The 20,418-nt window shown below is 47.9% G+C and overlaps 2 protein-coding genes across 2 annotated transcripts; both read left to right on the plus strand.

Annotated features, from left to right (window-relative positions):
• The first annotated feature begins 1,137 nt into the window (after positions 1–1,137).
• On the plus strand, positions 1,138–11,921 carry LOC135383860 (neprilysin-1-like). The gene is made up of 2 exons (XM_064613165.1): positions 1,138–1,274; positions 9,623–11,921. Exons 1-2 carry the CDS (start codon positions 1,242–1,244, stop codon positions 11,624–11,626), a joined length of 2,037 nt encoding a protein of 678 aa, XP_064469235.1. The 5' UTR covers positions 1,138–1,241; the 3' UTR covers positions 11,627–11,921.
• Positions 11,922–19,051: 7,130 nt separating this feature from the next.
• On the plus strand, positions 19,052–19,783 carry LOC135384894 (uncharacterized). Its single transcript, XM_064614076.1, has one exon. It carries the CDS (start codon positions 19,052–19,054, stop codon positions 19,781–19,783), a length of 732 nt encoding a protein of 243 aa, XP_064470146.1.
• Positions 19,784–20,418: the final 635 nt, after the last annotated feature.

The following is a 20,418-nucleotide window of genomic DNA, read 5'->3' on the forward strand; positions in this document are numbered from 1 at the left end:
CGTCTCGAGTGGGATCTCCCTTTTGTTTAGGCTGGTTTGGTCTCCGCCGTGCCAGTCGCTCACTGAGCTGGTTCGGTTCGCTCACGGTGCCCCGTTCTCGTCAAATACGTCACGCGCCCAGTTTAGCTACCTCGTGGTTAACATGATGTCCTTGGGGATGCGTTTTCCTTTGGTCCGCACTACGTTTCACACTACAACCTCTCTAATGGCGGGTGCTTTAGATCATTTATGAATGTGCCAGGTTGAGTGCCCGACCGGGCACATTCACACCCGACCACATAATGGCGCCCCTGTTCACCTGGCGCCCATGGCACCTGTCCACACCTGCCACACCCTAGATACGCCATTGGGCCCTAGTTACATTCCTTTCAGTTGTCTGCGACGTTGATAAAATGCTGGAAGTTACATTTCAAGTTGCGCACGCGCTTCGAAATGCGAGGCAGTGTTTTTCGAGTAAAGGCTGATTCACATTACTTCGTTTACGGCTGCGTACAACGCCTCACGTGTACCTTCGTTCCACCCAGAAGGTTATCCCGACGTTGCAATGATCCGCTGTCAGCGGACGTATCTCGCAAGCGCGACCGTAAACGCAGCAGTCCGAATCAGCCTTTAGTGCCGTTCCACGCTGCTGGTTCCTCGCAGCGTCCTGCTGAAATAGGCCATTTGAAAAAGTTCCAGGGAGCAGCGCGCGCTCTGGCAGGGCGTGCCGGGAAATGCTGTGCAAAACGACAGCGACTTGCTATCGTCTCCGAACGTCGTCGTCGTCGTACTGGTGCATGCGCCGTCGCTGTCGTTTTGCACAGCATTTCCCGGAATGCACGCTGCTCCCTAGAACTTTTGCAAATGGCCTATTCAGAGATCCAGCTCAGGAATTAAACTGCAGGTAAACAGTTATGAAAAAAAAAAAAACATAAACTAGCACTTAGCGAGCGCGCACTTCTGCAATTACGACGTTATATATCCGCACCCTAATATCCTCGCAAACTGTTGTATCGTTCTTGTACTATATGTCATGAAGGGATGTGCTGGCATTCGCACGGCATGCATTCGGGACGTAGAAGTGTTCATGCAAATTTAGGATGGTCCTTGCTCATCGCCATCGCCGTCAATGAAACTCGCTCCGTCATCATCGTCGCGCGCATCGTTGTACCGCAGTTGGGACTGTTCTTTGTAGTGTTTCCAAGGGTATTTCTCTTGGGGAAGGAACCATTGGAGCACCGTCGTTGACGCAATCTTGGCTGATGGCTCACTGCACCAATGAATCTGCGGCTACGGTATGTGGCTTGAAAAATCCTTAGCACATGCCAGTTCGTGGCTCTGCGGCGCACGATTGCTACACGACCGGGCATACTACTGCTCCCGTGCTTCATTGAGATCCTATTTCATAATACCGTATACCCATGATATGTTGGAGTCTGCAGTTTAATGTCACTCTTTTGTTCTTACTGTTATTTAAGGGCCAGAAGAGTGTTCTCTTGCGTCTAGAGGTTCCAAAACGTAGGTATAAAACAAAAAACAAAAATGTGTAACCGTTACATAAAAATGTACTGGAACGTTCATAACTCGGAATTGTTTCATTTTGCCTGACGCTCGGTGCAAAACGAGGCAGAGTGGGGCAAAATAAGACAAACCTATAGGGCGAGCTATATGACCTAAAAAAAAAAAAAAACTCCGTTGGCTCCTGTGCAGCTCTCGTGACCCCATTGTCCGCGTGCTGTGCACTGGATCCACACTGAACCTGGTGCTGTTTTGCTCCACGCTCCTTTGAAAACAAGGCACTGCTGTAGACCGATATGTCGCTGGCCCCTCGCTTCTGTGCGCGTTTCTGTTTTGCTGGCTTCTTTAGCGTGAAGAACGGTTTGTTTTTCTTTTTAAGCCGGAACCGTAACGTTCTGGCTTAAAACGCTAGGAAACGTACAAAGAAAAAAGGAAAAGAAGGAAAAAAAAAAGAAGCATCTGAGGGACGCGGTCACCTAATATTTGGCTTATCCCTTTCTAAATGACAGATTGCCGCGTCTTGCCCCGTGCGTATCCTCAGATGAATGCATTTTTCTCTTCAAAGGGGGAGAACATAGAAAGCCCATATTTTGCGTGCCTCTGGACGTACAAATAAAGAAATAGAATGCGGACTTACATCGACAGAATAAGCTTGCGAAACCGTGGTACACGGATGACAAGAAAAGGGACTACAGAGAATAGCCCGCTTGCACGAACTTTGAGGCCATTCCTCAGTGCTGTACTCCGTAGCTTTGTCAGTGCTAAAAGAAAGAGATGCGTCGAAGACAGTACCGTGTGAAAAACGCACTACCGAAGCTATGGAGTACATCACTGAGGAATAGCGTCACAACGTTTGTGTAAGCGGGCCGCTCAGATCGTTTTTAGAGGGATAGGTGCAGATTTGTGTGTGTTGTTTCATGCAGTACTGTGGAATCATGAAGCGGGAATCAATTTATTACTGCATGCGGTAGACTGAAACAGGTGTGTGCAAGTAAGATCGATTATAAAAAGAGGTGGGACGAATCCAGAATTTCAGCATCCGAATCCAATGAAGGTTCTGAGAATGCTCGAATCCCACGAATCACGAACCTTTCGAATCCTTTCTTTAAAAAAAAATGTTTAAGAGCCAGGGGCAAAAAACACTTCCACTCAAAGGTGTTTTGAAGTAGAATTTGATATACAAGGTCTCCCATTAAACGTGTCATTGAATTTTAATTAAAAAAAACTACGCCACATAGAATCATGCGGCCAACGACATTTGCTCTTACTAGGTTTTTGACACCACCTGATGTGCATGTCATGTAACCTAAGTTTAAATGTGTAAATTCTTGCGAACTGAACTCAGAAATTTGCCCAGCAAAGGTCACTTTTTTACTCCCACCAATGTGAAGAGCGTGCCGAATTTGCTCAAATTAATTATAATTGACAGGAATATCGAGGAGCCACCATATCAGGAAAAATAGCCACGTATTGTGTGGAAGGGTGGTAAGGAGCTACGGACTTGCAAACACGTGACTGGGTTACCTAAGCACATGTCTGTAAGTCAATGGTCCCATTTCCGTGTTTCTCCCATTCCCAGTGTCTCACTCTGAGGAACGAATGAGCCGGAGCGCGTTGCGTAAACTTTTGTCCAGCACTGTACATAGAAAATGCATATGATGCTAAAAGAAAAAACAGTTATTCTTATAAGGGATTGTGCTGTAGAATGTTATATGCGTGCCGCGCAGAAACAGCCATTCTGTTTTCCAGCTTACACGATGTCAGCCTTCGAGCTGAATGACGACACTAAGCTAAAGAACGGCTTGGGAGGTTTAGCTGTAAAGGAAGGCAAATAGCTATGACCTGAAAGCTGTCTCAGTGTTTCTCAATTTCAACTATTCTACTGACTTTTCTCAATGCAAGTTCAATGAAGACGCAGTAGCTGTTGTGCAACCAATGTTTGACGGGAACCCTACCAGCTTCCGTGGCATAGTGGTTAGGATGGTCGCTTCCCACACCGAGACTGAGAGGTGACGCGGGTTCGAATACCCGCACCAGTAGACTTTCCATATGAATATCTGCGCAGTTCCCCTTAAGTCGGACCAGGACTCATACGAACCCCCCCCCCCCCCCTCCCTGTCCCTCCACTCATTCCCTCTGTCCACGAAGAAATATATCCCCATTTAGGTGCACAGGAGTCTCGAACGTTTCGCGACGAAGAATCTACACGAAGTCCAGAAGATAGTCAAGTCGCCGTTGACTAAACTTCGACACCACGACAAGCAGAAAGTAGCCAAGTCTTGCAACCCTGCGTTGCAGACTGGTGAAACCACATAAAACTGCTGAAGGTGTGTCAAAGTATTCCCCACGACTGGTACATAATCACCACTTCATCTGTTCCTTTCTTTATTGCTGTTGTCGTTAGGTCTGTTTGTAATCTGTAGTGACATTAATATTTCGGGGAAATATGTCTGCGAATATGTTGAAAGGATTTCATACTCCGGCTCCCCGCGTGGGTCCTCTGTTTAACCGGTAAATGAATAAAGCTGGGATAAATACGTCTGCCATGGTTCTGTATGGTTGTGTACCTAGCTATATACCAAACCGAAACCGAAAAAAAAAAACTTGTGTAGCGTTGCTAGTTTCGGATTCTAAAATAATGACTCGTAAAAACGCTGCGTCGATCCACTATCCTGTCCGCTACACTATCCTGTCCACTGTACACTATTTGTTTGAAGATGAGCCCTACCAATACGTTACGCAATTCGTTTTCTTCTATGGTAATCAGAGAGCTGTCATATACAGTACATGGCAACACACAGCACATATTCAAACAGAGAGGTTCCAACATATGTGACTGTGGAAGAGAATGAGAGGAGTTCAGGCGCCGTAGTATGTAGTGGACGACAGCGCATTTCTCACGTTTTATTTCTTCTATACTTCTGGCGCAGCCACTTTGGCATTGAAGCAATCAGCAACGTGAAGATATACAGGGTGTTCAGTTTTATCCGTTTCTTTCTGTTCTTTCTTTTTTTTTTAACTATGAGGACCGCACAGCTGTCGTTTGTGCAGTCGAGTTATACGGTTGGGCGAAAATGCTCTCGAAGACATTATGTTACTACACGATGTCTCATTACCCAAAGTGCATTAATTAACAATTTATTTCCCATTGAAAGTCATTCTATCCTCTAAAGGAGCTCAGAGAGCCATGTAAAAATTTTCAGTTCCGAAAGCGTTGTGGAAGCAGGTGTGATGATTCACACAAAAATTTTCTCTCTACGCCATATTTTTCATAGAAAAATACACACTTGAACATCGCCGCGCACGTTCCCGCTCGACTCGCTGCTCAGGGTTAAACGAGGAGGAGAAGGAAAAAAAACGTCATTGGTGATGTCATTAAAGCAGAAAGCGGCGACTGTGCTTCTATCTGGGTCAGTGCTGCCCGGTTTTCTTTTCTATCTTTCTTTCTTTTCTTTTCCTGGTTTTCTCCCTGTCAAGTGATGAATAAGGGAGGCCCTTGATATTCATGGTCGTTAAATCCCTGACCTCGAAATTCACGTTCTGGACACAAGGAAAATCAAGAAAAATGCTCGATTGCTTCGTAAGATGATATGCCGTGTATAAGAACACAACAACACTATTTAACCACTCAAATCCACGGGTTTTTGATGTGTGTCCAAGTCATATTAGCAAACAAAAGCCACATTTTAGCAGCTATTTGGCTTAGCAGGGTGGTATGTTGGTTAGTTTATTATTAGGTTGGTTAGTTCGGTGTTTGCAATGTTGTGTCTAGGTTAGTCACGTTCGGTGGTGGCAGTTTCGCGCGCGCGACTGTGCATTTTATAGTCAGATAACATTTATTTACACTAGTCACGTTTTGCCAGACTCAGTGCACGTTGATATGTCGGCGGGCGCAAACGTAACCGGTGTTGTCGGTCACTATGTGGTAACCAAGCAAAAGGCACCAGGCACGAATGAAATCAAAATTTGTGTGTTTGTGTCGTCGACGTTTGTAGCCTGCATCGGCTAATTCTCGTGTATCTCGATAAATAATTGGTAAGTTGATCATAATATTTTGGTTGTTTTATGATATTGCTTCGGTCTGTTGGTCTGTGCGACAGCCAATGGATGTTCAACGCCTGATGCCGCGACGTGCCGGCGACGGCATATTGCTATAGATTTCACTGGATTGTGTCTGACAAAATATCGGCAAGAACACTCCTACGGCTGAATGAGACATTAACTGAATGGCTAGTACAGTTGACAGTCGATGTGACGAACAAAGTAGTGATTGCAGCGATGCTGGGATAATTTTGAACCGTGAACTGAAGTAGCGCTAAGTGCTGCGCTGTGTTTATACTTATTGCCGCCAACAACAGGACAACAGTAACAATCATCACGATAAGGAACACCATACAAAACACAGACATGAACAGAACAGCGTTCAACAGGAGTTCATTGTCATAATCCACCCACTCCAGAAGGTCGAAAGGAGGGAAAAGAGAGATCGAGCGGGGACAGGTTGACCGATTTTGGGTTAGCGCTGTTTGGGGCGTGTCCTCCCAATCTGCCGAATCCCAACCCGCCGAATGCATTGAAGGCCGGGAGAGAGCAGTAATGCCTTGACCTCCAAATGTGCTGGTTCGACTGGCCGAATGACCGACATGTCCCTTCCCAATTCGGCGAACTTACCTTACCACTGTGACTTAGTGGCTAAGACCATCGCTTTCCACATCGAAATTGGGAGGTGACCCGACTGCGCTGCCTATGAAGGTGGCCCAGGGCGCACTGTCCTCCCAGCAGGGCCGGTGAGAGAAACTACGGACCCTGGGGATGCAAGACTACGGAGGAGTCCTGCCCGGGCCCCCTCCTCACGTCTCCTGATATTGGCAACCGGCGGGCATTGAGTCGGGCGGGACCCTGAAGAGCCCAGGGCCCTGGGGCTCCATCCCCGGCTCTCCCCCCCTCCTCTCCCCGGTCCTGCCTCCCCGTGCAACTTCTCTTCCGCTGCATCGGCAGCCAGAACGCTCGGTAACTAACACGCCGTCAACCAACCAATTCGACTGTTCGTGGGATGTTCTGTTCTTCCTACACTCTTAAAAATGAACTTCACCGCATAGCACGCTCCTAGCCAACCATAATTTCGAATGATATCGTTATCTGCCCTGATTTGTTGAAAACGGGAGGCGTACGCCTTTTTTGTGACACTTATGCTGTTCATAATTGTCACAAAAAAGGCGTACGCCTACCGTTTTCAACAAATCAGGGCAGATAACGATATCATTCGAGATTATGGTTGGTTAGGAGCGTGCTATGCGGTGAAGTTCATTTTTAAGAGTGTACGTTCATCTCTCATGAAGCTTTTCATTACCTTGACAACCATTACGCTTTCGCTGTAATTAGTTAATAAGCGATTATAGAGAGCTTAAAGTTATCCTCATAGTCAGCCACAACGTTACGACGATAGGACATCTCACAATAGTGACGCAGGGCTCACGGCTTCTAGGTCTAGAAGCCGTACCCTTAAAATATTTAAATGAAAAGCACAGGAAATTTAACGGACTGAGGTGTCTCGAAGAGATATTTTTAATGCGTTAGCATTAGAAGTGTCAAAATGAAAAAAAACTATGTATGTGTGTGTGTGAGAGATGGTGAAGTCTCAATGAGCCAGAGGTATAAGAGGACATGTAACGGGGATATAAGAGGGTAAATGGAAATGGAGGTAATGATTTGAAATTGAAGTAGTCGAAGGCAATTAAGAGTAAGCGGTAAGAGTAATTGAAGGTAATTAGAGGCAATTAAAGCAAGAAAGTTGTGCTTAAAGTAAATGAATGTAAGATATATGGAACAGAAAGATTAAATGAAATTAAGGATTACCGAAGGTAACCGGAAGTTACCTGAGGTAATTAAAGGTAATTAACGTCAATTAAAGGAGAATTGAAACTAATTAACGCAAGTAAACGTAATTAAAGCGAATTAAACTAAATTCAAGGTTACCTGAGGTAACCTGCGGTTACCTTCGGTAATTAAGGGGTAATTACAGGGTAGTTGAAAGTAATTAAGCTAATTAAAGGTTATCTAAACGGACTTGCACATAATTGAAAGTGTCGAGCCGAAAGTCAAGTCTAGACCGGAGGTATACAAGGGGAAGTCAGGTTAGAACGGAAGCGGAGAACCGGAAGTTGAGTTGGACCGGAAATGAATAGCGGAAGTCAGTATAGACTGGAAGTAGACAACCGGAAGTTGGGTTTAGGCCGGAAGTGGATACCTGGAAGTCAAGTATGGACCGGAAAAGGCGCTTAAAGCACATTTATCACTAAATCACCACTGATTTTCTTCTTACTCTAAGTGAACAAATCACTAAACAGCACCGATATTGCTAATGAAAGAATGTCGAGAAAACATGCGAGCTGGTGGTAAGGATTCAATACGAAAAACCCCCGAGACCAGGGGACGTAGAAAGATCACACACAAGAGAAGTTTGATACACAGAGGTCCTCATTTTTTTTACTATGGACACCTGGATAAATTTATCGTCTCCATATACTAAACTCTTCAGCTGTGACCTTATCTGCATATGCTGCTACGTTCCCTAGTCGGGTGTTTGCGTCGTAAATGTTGCTAATGATATTGTGATTGGTGGGTATAATCTTTCAGCATCACTTGTAGTTCTCCAGGCACTGTTCACTAAGTGATCCAATGATTCTCGCACTTTTTCTATCACAGGTCATTTTCCGCCACCATACATTACTCCCCGAAAAGTTCCTGTATCATTTCCCAGCTTGCTGAAGTTGGTTGACCTTTCCCTTCAAAGATAATCCGCTTAACTGCATTCGGCGAATTGGGATTCGGCAGATTGGGATGCACATTATCACGACCTAACCTTGAACCATGCCTTGAACGGTGTCTGTATACCAATGTTCGTTTACTGTGTCAGATAAAGCCACCTCCCATGGCATACTGGTTAAGAGTATCGTTTTCCACGTCGAGACTGCTCGAATCCTGGGTTCGAATCCTGTCAGTGGCTGTGCTGTCTGAGGTTTTCCCTGGGTTTTCCGAAGAATTTCCAAACGAACGTCGGCACAGTTTCAGCTGAAGTCGGCCCAGGACGAACACCAGCGCCCTTGTCCCCCACTCCTTCCTGCTGTCCTCTCTCCATCTGTCCACGTCTGTACGCCGCTCATAGCCACAGTTGCTTTGTGGCGCTAACATCGAATTAAAAAAATGTGTCTGATAAAGCAACGCAAAAAGAAATATCTTTCACAGCTTTGGTGTGGTTCCGAGTGAAAAATAGCAGACGACGTTCGACTAAGCCAACCAGCGGGTCCACTTTTCTGACGTCAAAATGACGCGCACGGCGAGTCGGCTCGTTCCGGGCATTGCCACCGTTGCGCACGGTCGCGAATTTCAAAATCGAATTCTGCAATATTTGTGCGTCTGTTGATTTAATTCCGTCGCATGGTGCATTTTAATAGACAGGAGGAGCGCTTGGTTTAAAAAAGATGGTAGTGATTTAAGTGCTTTCCGATCTCCTTTAAAAATCCTGAAAGGAGCCCGTACCGTGAAATATCTAAAACCGGATTCCAGTATGCAAATGCCAACAACACCGAATATACTCTGGATGTACGAATAATGTCCTCACGAATTTCGTTAAGCCGTTAACACACCATTCGTACATTGTGTTCGGTGTTGTTGGGGAATAGGCTACACCAGAACCGCACGCCACAGGAGCGCATGATCCTTGCTGTCGGAGGCTTATCTGGGCCGCAAAGCGCTTGTTCTGGGCAGCAGGTGAACGCAGACTCCAATCATCTCCATCGCTCCATAGCATGACGCCCTCTAACGTGGAATGAGCGCTGTCCTCCCTGCGCAACCGATCGGCTCGTTTTCGGTTTCACTTCATTTTTGTAGAAAAATAATTTACCAACAGAGGCGTTCGTGTTAAAATCAGACATTCGATTGCACCTATGGAACCACCTGAAGTCTGGCGCATAGGAAAAGACCTCGAGTAGAGGAAGTTGAAGAAGAGTTGAGTTCGAGTTGAGTTCCTCAATGACTGACATGAAAATTCTGAAGTTGAGAAGACTCGCTTATTCTGATGACTCATGGAATAATCATAGAGTAATCTCCCAATTCCTCTTTGCAGAATCGACGAAAATCGAGCACCACCCAATTACCCCCGCCCAGTGCACCACGACCAAGTGAGTCATGGAAGGGCTGGCACTTTCTAATGGTCGCCATAGTTACTTCAATCGTCACTGCTTTTGTCGTCGCCCTCACCTACACTATTTGGATTGAGAACCGCCACAGGAAACCTCCTGTCCGTACGAAAGTATGCAACAGCCTTGCGTGCAGAAGATACTCTGGCATGATAATCACCAGGCTAGATAAAGGTGCCGATCCGTGCAGGAACTTCTACGAATTCGTCTGCGGAAGAAACGTTATGGAGAAAAGAAGAGGCGTCTATAGTGATCACATATATGCGTTTATAAAGCGTTCAGCACAATTATTAAGCATGACGCTTGTGCCAAGCCGCCAACAAACGGCTGCGCAGAAGGCGGCTGGGTTTTACCAGACTTGTGAGGATATTACATTAGGCAACATGAATGAGATTATACATTTTAAGAATATTTTGAAGAGTGCCGGACTGGAGTGGCCACATATATCGCAACAACATGATGTATTTAATAGCCTGATAGCTATACACAGGGCTTTGGGAATTACAACTTTGCTTGTGATCCAGACAGAACCTACTGAAAATGATGTGTATTTGATGCCGGAGCCGTGGTTGTTCGCCTACCATGATCAGAGGAATTTTAAAAGGCAAACCCGAACTTGGGAAAGCTACTACAATACAGTTCGATCAGAATTTCTTGGCAGTAGTAATGATTCGTTCCTTTCGTTTGCGGAGTTCACGAGAATTGAAGAGATTATCCTGGGAACCCTCCTGACAGTGTTAGTCCCTGGCAGATTTGAGGCCCTGTCGCTTTTGAATAGTACTCAAGAACTTTCAAGCCTAACACGAGGAATCTCACCTCAGCATTGGAATCACATTTTATATGGTCTCATGGGGCTGTCAAATGCCAAACCTGTTCGAAGTCATGTTAGCCTTCGCTATATCCAAGCATTCAGCAATTTGTTTATCAGCGTAGGGGAACAAAACTTAGTGTATGTAACGGGATGGCTTGTAGTGCAGCGGATTGCATACTACATCAGCAGTGATATAGCTGCCGCATGGTACGGATCACGCAAAGCGGCGATTCAAGACACTGCCCTGCGTTGCATCAAGTTGACGGAACATTACATGGGCTGGGCCACGTTCCTTCCCATTGTTGACCGGATATTTACTCGTGATATCATGGAAGAAATACATACCATCATGCGTCACTTGCTAGATGCACTGCGACCAAAGCTTGAAGGAAACCTTCTGACGACCCTTAGTAAAGAAGCGGTGCGTCTTGGAGCCGCTATGAACTCATCCATGAAACTTCTAGAAATGAAACCAGCGACGATCGAGAGTCACTACGCCAAAATTGCCGACATGGAAAATTTTGTTTCGACGAATTGGTTGAACGCGGTAGCATCGCTACGAGCAGCAGACGAGGCTGTGCTAATGACAGTCGTCGCGATAGGCGTCAGCTATGAACTGTACTTTGCAGGGACAATGCTTCCTCTTTTTCCGTATGCAGCAACCCTGCCGCTCTACGACTATAACATAAGCAAGTCCGTGAAGTACGGCGGACTAGGATCTGTGCTTGCACGAGCATTGTTTGCATTGACGGGAGAGAACTTAAACGCAAATGGGCAGCGTAAGCTTGATTGTTACATATTGGAATCTAGATTGCCAAACTCTACAGCACCAGGCTTAAGGAAATGGAAAGCTCTACGGTGGGCGTCTTTAGATGTGCTGTGGAACGCATTCCAAGCTGCGACAGAGGAAAAGGAACGCGACCCCCCAGGGGGTCTCGCGGACTTCACTTTAGAGCAGCTGTTCTTCATTGCGTTTTGTTATATTCGGTGTGATCAACGTGACGCACTTGCTGAGTATGATTGCAACGAACCACTACGCAGAAACGTGCACTTCAGTGAAGCTTTCAAGTGTCCAGCAGGAAGTGCTATGAACTACGAAGATAACTGTGGATTCCTCTGACTGTGTATCCGTTCTGTGCGCGCTTTTTATTGTCCTGCGCGAATACTGTATTTATATTCCTAATTCCAGTCTCCTATATATTGACTGCAAAGATGCCGGTGCGGAACACACTGAACGTTTGTGACGAGTTCATTTGAATGAGGTCATCGTCTCTTGCTGTCGGGAACATTCGAGGCATATTAATGGCGTCTTGTGCACTGTTTTCAGTACATGACTCTTGGCCGTGCTCAAATTGTTGTGCTGTGTGTGATACGCCAACGCGTAGTGGACCTTTGTGGCGCATAGCAGAGGCTTTGCAACAGTTAGCCTGCTATACACTATTAAACATTTCTGAAACTAAATATCTGCTCAGAACTCATGGTGATGAGGCGGTACGCTGTAGTGAGCACCAGCTCGCGGAGCTAAATAATGAATAACATATGATTATCACTCTGTTAGTGTAAGCACGCTTCTCATTATGTAGCCGCTGGATTTTCGGGCACATTAGGGGTACACGATTTTCCTCTCCTAAACGAGTACAAGAGCGTAGAGGTCTGACCAGCATTTCACGCATACACTCTTAACTCCGTACCCTTTAGTAAAGGGTAAAAAATCGCAATATTTTACCCTCTATTTCAGAAGCTACCAGGTACCCTCTGAGTGACACCTTTTATAAAAGTTACAAGGAAACCCACTAATTAGAGGTTACGGCCTTCAATCCAGCACCTGCCCGTAAAGGTTACGCCAACGTGCGGCTTTTTATACAGGATGTTCATTTTTATTCGCAACAGAGTAGCGCTCATTTGGCAGGTGGGTTATGTGAATCTTTGCTAATTAGTCGATCCGTAGTTACAAACACATGCGTCAGGAAATGTCGGAAATGTTTGTAACTACGGATGGGTTAATTTGCGAAAATTAACATAACCCACCTGTCAAATGAGCGCTGGTGTGATGCGAATAAAAACAAACACCCTGTGCGTGGGATATGGACAGACATTTACAGAACACACCAAGGTACCAAAATGAACCAGCAGAAAAGGAGATCTTGAACATATGTATATTACAAAAACAGAAGTCTGTCGAGAGGTGACACATTGTGCAAAAAGTGCGATTCTGGTGTGAGGAGAAACCATGGTCGCTTTACCATGTATGTGGAAAAAAGAACTATCTTCTAAGTGAGAAGCAATACATAAAAGTGCGAGGAAGCTAGCGAGTCAAAACAACTGACCTATGTTTGCTAAGCTGAACACACCCAACGAAATGGAGAACTGCAGCAGCAAAAAATTTATTCCACATTCGTGTTGCAGAGGCGAGCGCAAATGGCAATACAGTATTACATAAAACGCACACAACCTTGAGGAATATGAGTGTACAGTAACGCAGGAGACACTACATTACTGCGTTAACAGCGGTGGAGGCGCTCTGGGACGAGTTTGTGAGGTACTGCATTGCGCTGGTGACGGTATGTGACCCTGCATGTGGGATCCTGGGAACAAAAGTTTGGGCAATGAGAGTAACATTTACGGAACCATTCAAATCCGTACAAAGCACAAGGTACAAAGCAGCATAAATGCGGGAAGGCGTTCAATCCGCGATTGAGTCTTAGAATATCGTAAGAATACAACAAGTAGGAAGCTGCGAATTATATATCTCGATGCATATATCCGCAGCTCGCAAAATGCACGCCGGTGTATTGACTTGGCGACCAAGTAAGAGCAGAAAAGTAGCAAGCGTAAGTGGCGTTCATATGCAGGACCGCAAAACGCTTGCCATAATCACAACAAACCTGCGCTAAGAGCTCTTGCTATCAAAATAACGCACGTACCTAGCACAAAATGTACACTTACCCAGTGTATGAAGTGTGTGAATTAGGGCTGCGGTGGTGACGTTCGTTTTCGGTTATATATTCTTTGCAATCTTCGCACTCACTACACTTTCCCCTGAGAACACCAAAAATATACTTGTTTGCTAGCGACATCTAGCTTTTCCGTTGTTCCTGACGATACTATGATAAACGCGAGGAAAACCACTGATTAAAACAGATTACACTTGTTAACGGACGGACGACGAGCGTGAAGCGTTTCAAGGAAACCGCTCTCAGTGTGGATAGACCTAGACCAGGCTCGGCTACGCAGCGAAATCGAAAATCTTGGTGGTTGCGGCATTGACAATTGTTTTCCACCCTTTAGAAAGAAACATACTATCAGTATTTCAGACTGCGAACTTATAATCTGTGTTCATACAGCATTGATAACATGTAGTTGACGTATAGGTGACGCTGAAACAGATAAAAAATAACAGCGTAGATTCGCAACTGTCGTCTCGAATGGGAGGCTGAAACGCGGCATTATGCTGAAAAACAAAAGGAAAACAAACGATAAGAAACTAACAAAGAGATTATCGTTGGAGATTTCGCTTAGAAGTTACAGTGTCGGAGTAGAGGGTACATTTATAAGTTACAACAATCTGTTTTTGTTTTTTCCGAGATGTAACTTCTATTCGTGTTGTAAAGACATGACCTTGGTCACTTTTAACCTCTAAATATACGTTACAGTGGTGTAACCTATAAGAAATCTCGAAATCTACGTCTATACAGAAGTTACATGTTTCTAAAAGTTACAATAAAAGGTACGGGTTTAAGAGTGTACCGCAGTTCGCTGTCGCTGCATGGTGTCCAAGAAGTTGTAAAAGGCACGACGTTAGCTCCACGCCTCCGCACGCGACGACGACGAGGAGGTAGAAATGCAGGGGAAAAAAGGAAGAAGTTACCGCGAACGTGTAAAAAGAAGTACCTGCCACCCCAGGGGCCCTATTCCGAGCCGCTGTTGAGCGCCAGCGACGATGTCGACAGAGAAGTATCGGTAGATGGCAATAACGAGCACCGGGAACGGCACCTGCCACGTTTGGCATTCCCATGTCGCTTTTAACGACAGTGCGATTGGTTTGTTGACTGCCGTTACAGGTTAAGACGTCTGGAAACGAGACTCCGCGCTCTCAGCCAACAGTGTAGCAGGAGGAGAGTCACGTTGGACGCCTTGTTTTGGGGCTCTTGATCAATCTTGCTCAATCTTGATCCGCACATAGCGATCGTTATAGCTATTTTTCAAAACTTGCGCGCTCATTCCGTCAAGCGCATTGGCCGTCAACCGGGGAGCGCGAGCACCACAGAACTCAATTTCGATGACTCAAACCAAGAAGTGCCAAATAACCGTCATTTGAAACCCAGTGTACAACAGGATGTACATTGAAAATGAAGCCTTCATCACTGAGAAGAAAAGCACGCAGAACACGTGCACACACAAATAAAGATGGGTAGAAATCCAGCGAACCGGTAGAGATGTAGGAAGGGAGTTGCCTCAGGACAGAAGCCGCCGATATTTCGAACAGAGACTGTTCTTCTTCTGGGCCCAGAAGAAGAACAGTCTCTGTTCGAAATATCGGCGGCTTCTGTCCTGAGGCAACTCCCTTCCTATACAAATAAAGAGACTGACAACAGCAGTCCCCACACATGCAATCAGAAAGCTCATAACGAAATTAAACAGCGTACAGTGGAAGGTAACCAGTGGTAAGGGTACAGACAAGAGGAGTAGAGGGAGACAAACGGACGCTGGACTACAAACAAGTTTAATGAGCAGAGAACAGAAAAACACCCAAAGCACCACGCCTGCGCAGTACGGCAGAGTCACGTCAGAGATAAAATGAGGCACGTGGACATCTCACCTGAAAACACTAGATAACATACATATCATAACATAAATATATCAATGAAGTTATACTTCGATCTTCGATCCCCATTGTCAATTCCGGGCGAGGACGGTAGGTGGTCCTTCGCTCCAACCCATCACGATCCACACTCCGTCCTAACCCCTTAGTTAACGCTTGAGCCTCGTCCGGGCCACCGCTATCAACACAGGTTCTCGAAAGCATAGAAATCTTAAGGAGTATGCTGAACGAAACCTTCGAAACTGGGACGTACGTGCGAATGGAGCGCCATATTGAATCACCTACTGTTGCCACGGCGCATGCAAAAAAAGAATCCGGTAAGGATACACCAAACATAACGCCAAAAATGTTTTTGGAACAGTAACACATAATCCTAATTCATGAAACCCTGAGATAGACATAAAGAAAAACCAGACAAAAAAAACCAAAAAAAACACGACACACCGCCACATGGGGACACCGTCTCTGCCGCTGCCCCGCTGCCTGGACCAGCCTTGGCTACAAGCCTGGTAGGAGCGGACAGTGACAAAATCCGTAGCAAACGGAAGCAGCGGAGCAAGTGTTGCCAACAGTTTTCGGAATTGCGCATCCTTTCACGGGCTGAAAACACGCGACGTTCTCCGGCTGATTCAATATGGCTGCCTTCGAGCGGATACATTGAGAGAGGGAAGAGCCCCGTTCAAGTCCTTTGCTCTCCTCCGGTGCTTCTCCCCGCCTTTCCTTCCTAGCCTCCCTCTGTAACATTTCTATGCACGAAAGCCAGCAACCTCAAGACGTGAAATCACTTGGTAGTGTGGCGGCATTGCCAGCGCCATCACATCAAGGCGCGAATAATAAATAGCCTTGCCTCGCTCAGCCCGAGCTCTCTCTCTGACCTGGCAATTCCACCGCCATGTTGTTGTCTGGTCTCGTTAGTCTTCAGTAGCACTACAGTGGTGACCCGAACAATACCTTGGACAATACCTGACGGACCTGGACATGGCAGTCGTCAATTCCTCCGGCTTCTCGGAACTGCCCGCTCCGCCTGTTTCGCAGGTCAGCTTCGAAAGCTCCGCCCACGCCTTGTCTCAGCAGGTTCGTCACCTTACCCAGCTGGTCGCAAACCTTTTATGCCGACCAAGATCGTCAACTTCCTGCCGCGCTGACCATCGCGCAGACTCCCCATCGGTTCCTGCGCGTTCCTGCTCCCGAACCTCCAGCAGACTTTGTCACTACCACCACCGTTTCGGCGCCGATGCACGACGCTGCCTCCTACCTTGCTCGTGGTCGCGACAGCCGAAAACCTTTTCCACGACAAGAGCGCCCGAGTCCACCAGCAGCCGCCTTTTCCACATCATTGACCGTACCACCGGGATGCGCTTCCTCGTTGATACGGGCGCGGAAGTAAGCGTCATACCCGCCGACAAATTTTCACGCCGACCCCGACAGCAGTGCTTCAGCCTAAGAGCCGCCAACGCCTCTACCATACCCGTTTACGGCCAACGGTCTCTAACCCTCAACATCGGGCTCCGAAGAGATTTTAAGTGGCTTTTTCTTGTCGCCGACGTCACCCAAGCAATCCTCGGAGCAGACTTTCTCAACAGTTTCAAGCTGCTCGTCGACGTCAACGGCAGGCGCCTCATTGATCGCTCAACGTCCCTGTCAGTCTGCGGCCTTAACCTCCCTGCACCACCATCCCGCGTACTATCTTGCACTGCGCCGGACGTCCCCTTCGCCTCTATCCTGAAGGATTTCCCTGCGTTGACTCAACCACCCGACTGGACGAAACCCGTACAACACGACGTTGTTCACCACGTTTCCACCCGTGGCCCACCAGTTCACTTCCGCCCGCGGCGCCTCGCACCCGAAAAGTTCCGCGTGGCAAAGGCAGAATTTGACCACATGCTTGAACTTGGTATCATCAGGCCATCATCCAGTACGTGGGCTTCGCCGCTGCACATGGTGCCAAAGGAGACCGGGGACTGGCGCCCGTGCGGCGACTATCGCGCATTGAACAAAGCAACCATCCCCGACCGCTATCCCATCCCGCACATCTTGGACTTCTCAGCTCATCTGGAAGGCGCCACCACGTTCTCGAAAATAGATCTCGTCCGCGCTTACCATCAGATTCCTATGGCAGAGGAGGATATACCAAAAACCGCCATTACGACCCCATTTGGCCTGTTTGAGTTCCTTCGAATGCCCTTTGGCTTGCGGAACGCTGCCCAGACTTTTCAGAGGTTCATCGACAACATCATTCGCGGATTACCATTTGTCTACGCGTACATGGATGACCTCCTCGTCGCAAGCCGCTCCCCAACAGAGCACGAACATCATCTTCGGGCACTCTTTACCCGCTTACAACAGAGCGGCATCATTATCAACGCCGCTAAGAGCGAATTCGGAGTCGGAGAACTCGACTTCCTTGGCCACCATGTCAACAGCCAGGGCATCATGCCTTTACCATCCCGAGTCGCTGCCATTCAAGACTTCCCGCAGCCCGTTTCCGTGACCAAACTACGACAATTCTTGGGGCTGGTGAATTTTTATAGGCGCTTTGTGCCATCATGCGCAGCCAAACTGAGTCCCCTCGAGGCTCTGCTCTGCACCAAGCGCTCGAAACACTCTGTGCTGGTTTGGACCCCTGAAGCGGCAGCTGCCTTGCAGGCAATCAAACAGGCAATCGCTTCGTCGTCCCTTCTATTCCATCCTCAACACGACGCCCCAACGTCCATCATGGTCGATGCATCCAGCACAGCTGTCGGCGCCGTCCTCCAACAACGTATCTCTGGCGCTTGGCGCCCTCTAGCATTCTTTTCACGCAAGATGAAGCCCCAGGAGACTCGCTACAGTGCCTTCGGTCGCGAGCTCCTGGCCATATATCTCACCGTCAAGCACTTTCGCCATTTCTTGGAGGGCCGACAATTCACTGTATTCACCGATCATAAGCCCCTCGTCTACGCATTTTCTTCATGCAGCACAAGCTACACCCCTCGTGAGACCCGCCACCTCGCATTCATCTCGGAGTTCACCACAGACGTTCAGCACATCAGTGGTGCAGATAAGGTGGTGGCGGACGCTCTCAGTCGCGTCAACTTCATTGGGACAACCTGTCAGTCTTCGCTCCTCGACGCTCTGGCTCAGGCCCAATCATCCGATCAAGAACTCGCATCTTTCAGAAGTGACCCTTCGTCTTCCTTAACCATAGACGATGTCGACCTGCCAGGCGCTACACAGCCTGTCGCGTGCGACACGTCACAAGGTCGACCCCGCCCATTTGTTCCGGCGGCTCTTCGACGAGAAGTCTTCTCGACCTATCATTCATTGTCTCATCCTGGCATACGCGCAACTCAAGAACTCATTTCTCGGCGCTACGTCTGGCCCTTCATGAACAAGGACATCAAGCGCTGGGTTCAAGCCTGCATTCCGTGTCAGCGGACTAAGGTTTACAGGCACACCCGCCTCCATCCTTCTCAGTTTCCCGCGCCAGACAGCCGCTTCGCTCACATCCACATCGACTTGGTGGGACCACTCCCAATATCATCCGGCTATCGTTACATCTTCACCATCATTGACCGCTTCACCCGTTGGCCCGAGGCTGTACCGGTACCGGACGCCACTGCATCCACAGTTGCAGCCGCCCTCTTGAACACCTGGGTGTCGCGCTTCGGTGTACCGTCTATCATCACGTCAGACCGAGGTCCCTAGTTCGAGTCCGCCCTCTTCTCTAGACTCGTCAACACTATGGGCTGCAAGCGGATTCGAACGACTGCCTACCACCCGGCGTCAAACGGCCTCGTGGAGCGCTTCCACCGACAGCTCAAGGTTGCCCTCCGGGCTGCTCCCGAAACACCCTGGCCAGAAGTCATACCGCTCGCGCTCCTGGGGATCCGTTCCACCTTCAAACCTGACATAGGCTGCTCCGTCGCCGAGATGGTATACGGCACGTCCCTACGCCTCCCCGGAGATCTCATTTGCCCGTTGCCAGGCAGCACTGCTCTCTCACCACCTGACTACGTTTCGCGGCTCCGCCGTACTATGGCCGCCCTTCGTCCAGCAACATCTCGGCCCTCGCGTGTGTCCTCGGCCTCCCAGCATCCCGACCTCGCCTCCTGCACACACGTCTTTGTGCGCTGTGACGCTGTACGGAAGCCCCTGCAACCGCCCTACACAGGCCCTCACCTCGTGCTGCGCCGTTCACCCAACTTTTACACCATTCAGCTGAACAGCCGCGAGGACACTGTTGCCTTAGAACGGCTTAAGCCGGCATACGTCGACGCTGTACCACCGTTGCCGCCCTCCTTCTCCGTGGAGCTACTCTACGACTCACCCTCCACGGCAAGCTGTCCGCTCACTACTCCAACTACTCTTCCCCCACCGTCGCCTCCTCGGCTGTCTACCCGACTCAGACCGCCCCGCCAAGTCACTTGGGCTCCCAAGCTCGTTTCTGTTCGCCAGCTTCCAGCGCTTGGCTAGGGGGGAGGCCCTGTGGCGGCATTGCCAGCGCCATCACATCAAGGCGCGAATAATAAATAGCCTTGCCTCGCTCAGCCCGAGCTCTCTCTCTGACCTGGCAATTCCACCGCCATGTTGTTGTCTGGTCTCGTTAGTCTTCAGTAGCACTACAGTAGAAGCTCGACTGAATGAAATAGGAGCAACTTTTAGAGCATTGTCAATACACAGGGAGGCAATGCACCGCTTAGGAGATCGGAAGTCATTCCTTATTACCATAAGCTTTCTCATGCCATTAAGAAAGTGGCCAACAGGCATGGGGTGCAGGTTTTGTTCTCTGCCCCTCGTGTGTTGTCGGGGTTATGTGGGCAAGGTCACCAAAGACGCAGAATGCATCGGTGCTTGTGACATCAAACACTCGGTTAGATTTACGGAATGTGTTTCTAAAGCTTTTCTACCGTATGTCCTTGCCATGAGGCAAGGTGTGTGTTTGTCATACCGAACTTTGTGTAAATGTAAGGCTTAAAGGAGTAAAGATGGCAAAAAAAAAAAATCAGGTTAAGAAGTCTGACGAAAGCGTGTGTGTCATTTTACCGAATAGCGCGAAAGGTTTTGATGTGTGCAATTTGTTTCCCAGAAAAAAAAAAAATCACAAACAG

Source organism: Ornithodoros turicata, chromosome 2, assembly GCF_037126465.1.
Source record: "Ornithodoros turicata isolate Travis chromosome 2, ASM3712646v1, whole genome shotgun sequence".
In the NCBI taxonomy this organism is placed as follows: domain Eukaryota; kingdom Metazoa; phylum Arthropoda; class Arachnida; order Ixodida; family Argasidae; genus Ornithodoros; species Ornithodoros turicata.